General features: G+C 61.2%; 1 protein-coding gene across 1 annotated transcript; it reads right to left on the minus strand.

Annotated features, from left to right (window-relative positions):
- Nucleotides 1–755: 755 nt before the first annotated feature.
- On the minus strand, nt 756–1,217 carry LOC147975415 (uncharacterized). Its single transcript, XM_087520409.1, has one exon. The coding sequence runs from the start codon at nt 1,215–1,217 to the stop codon at nt 756–758; it is 462 nt and encodes a 153-aa protein (XP_087376535.1).
- Between the last annotated feature and the right edge of the window lie 474 nt (nt 1,218–1,691).

Below are 1,691 nucleotides of genomic sequence, written 5' to 3' on the forward strand. Positions count from 1 at the left end.
TTGCAGGCGTCGATGAGGTAATATGCGTTGCAGTCGCATAAGGCCTTGCCCACGATGAAGGGGCCCTCCCATGGGGAGGACAGCTTGTGTTGGCCAGTCTGCTCTTGGACGAGTCGTAGGACGAGGTCTCCCTCTCGGAAAGCGAGGGGCTTGATCTTCTTGTTGTGGTAGTGCCTCAGACCTTGCTGGTAGATGGATGCGCGACTGAGCGCTAGGAGACATGCTTCTTCGAGTATGGTGACACCCTCTTTCCCGGGCTTCATTTGCTTCGTCTTCCGTGTACATCGTGATGCGCGGTGAGTCGAAAGCTACGTCGGTCGGATGACGGCTTCTGCTCCATAGATGAGGAAGAACGGGGTGAACCCGGTCGACCTATTTGGCATGGTGCCGAGACTCTAGAGGACGGCTGGCAACTCATCAAGCCAGCTGCCGGGCGAGCGGATGAGCGCCTCGACGAGTCCCAGCTTGATGACGGATTGGATGAGGCTGTTGGCCCGCTCGATCTGGCCATTGGACTGTGGATGTGCAACGGAGGCCAGGTTGAGGCGGATGCCGGAGACGGAGCAGTACTGCGCGAGCGCGCCCTTGGCGAAGTTTGTGTCATTGTCCGCGATGATGTTGTTCGGCATGTCGTAGCGCACCGCGATGTCCTTGATAAATCGAACGGCCGTTGGGCCGTCCAGCTTCTTGATTGGCCTCGCCTCGATCCACTTGGTGAATTTGTCCACCGCCACCAGCAAGTGCGTCATGCCGCCTCAAGCGGTCTTGAAGGGTCCCATCATGTTGAGTCCCCAGACCGCGAAGGGCCAGGTGATCGGGATGGTCAGGAGTGCCGACGCCGACTGGTGGCTGCGCTTGCGGAAGCATTGGCATCCCTCGCACCTGAGGACGAGAGACTCTGCATCATCGAGGGCCGTGGGCCAGTAGAAACCGTGGCGGAAAGCCTTGGCCACCTGGGACCGTGAGGCGGCGTGGTGACCACACTCGCCCTGGTGTATGTCGAGGAGGATCTCAATGCCCTGGTTCTGTTCGACGCAGTGTTGGAAAACGCCGGTGGAGCTGCGCTTGACAAGCTCGTTGTTGATGATGTTGTAGGTGGACGGTCGGCGCTGTACTTGCTGAGCTTCGGTCTTGTTCATGGGGAGGACACCGTTTTCCAAGAACTCTGAAATGGGCGGGGCCCAGGATGGTGTCGCGACCCTGGTGAGGGCGGCCATCATGACTGGTTCAGGGGTGGCAGCCCCCGAGTCGGGTTCAGCGGCCCCAGGGCCGGGTTGGGGTGTGTTCGGCTGGCTGGAGTAGCCCCCAGGCCGGGAAGAGGCGCGGCCGGATCGGTTGGAGCAGTCCCCATGCCGGGTTGAGGCGCCGCCGAGTCGGTTGGAGCAGTCCACGGGCCGGGTTGAGGCACGGCTGGGTTGTCTGGGAGATGGATGCACTCGCAGTCCGGAGACGGCTTGACGGACGGCTTCTGCAGGTGCTCGAGGGAGACGCCGGACGGAATGGACTGCCAGGACGAGGAAATTTTGGCGAGTATGTCGGCCGCTTCATTCTCTATGCGTGGGACATGGAGGAACTCGCAGCCCGCGAAGAATTCGGACAGCTTCTGGACGAGGAAACAGTAGCTCGCCATGTTGGAGTCGTGGGCATCCCACTCGCCGGAGCTCTGCTGCACCACCAGGTCCGGGTCGCCG

This window comes from Triticum urartu, chromosome 4A, assembly GCF_056163025.1.
Source record: "Triticum urartu cultivar PI428250 chromosome 4A, HENAU_Tu73, whole genome shotgun sequence".
NCBI classification, from domain to species: domain Eukaryota; kingdom Viridiplantae; phylum Streptophyta; class Magnoliopsida; order Poales; family Poaceae; genus Triticum; species Triticum urartu.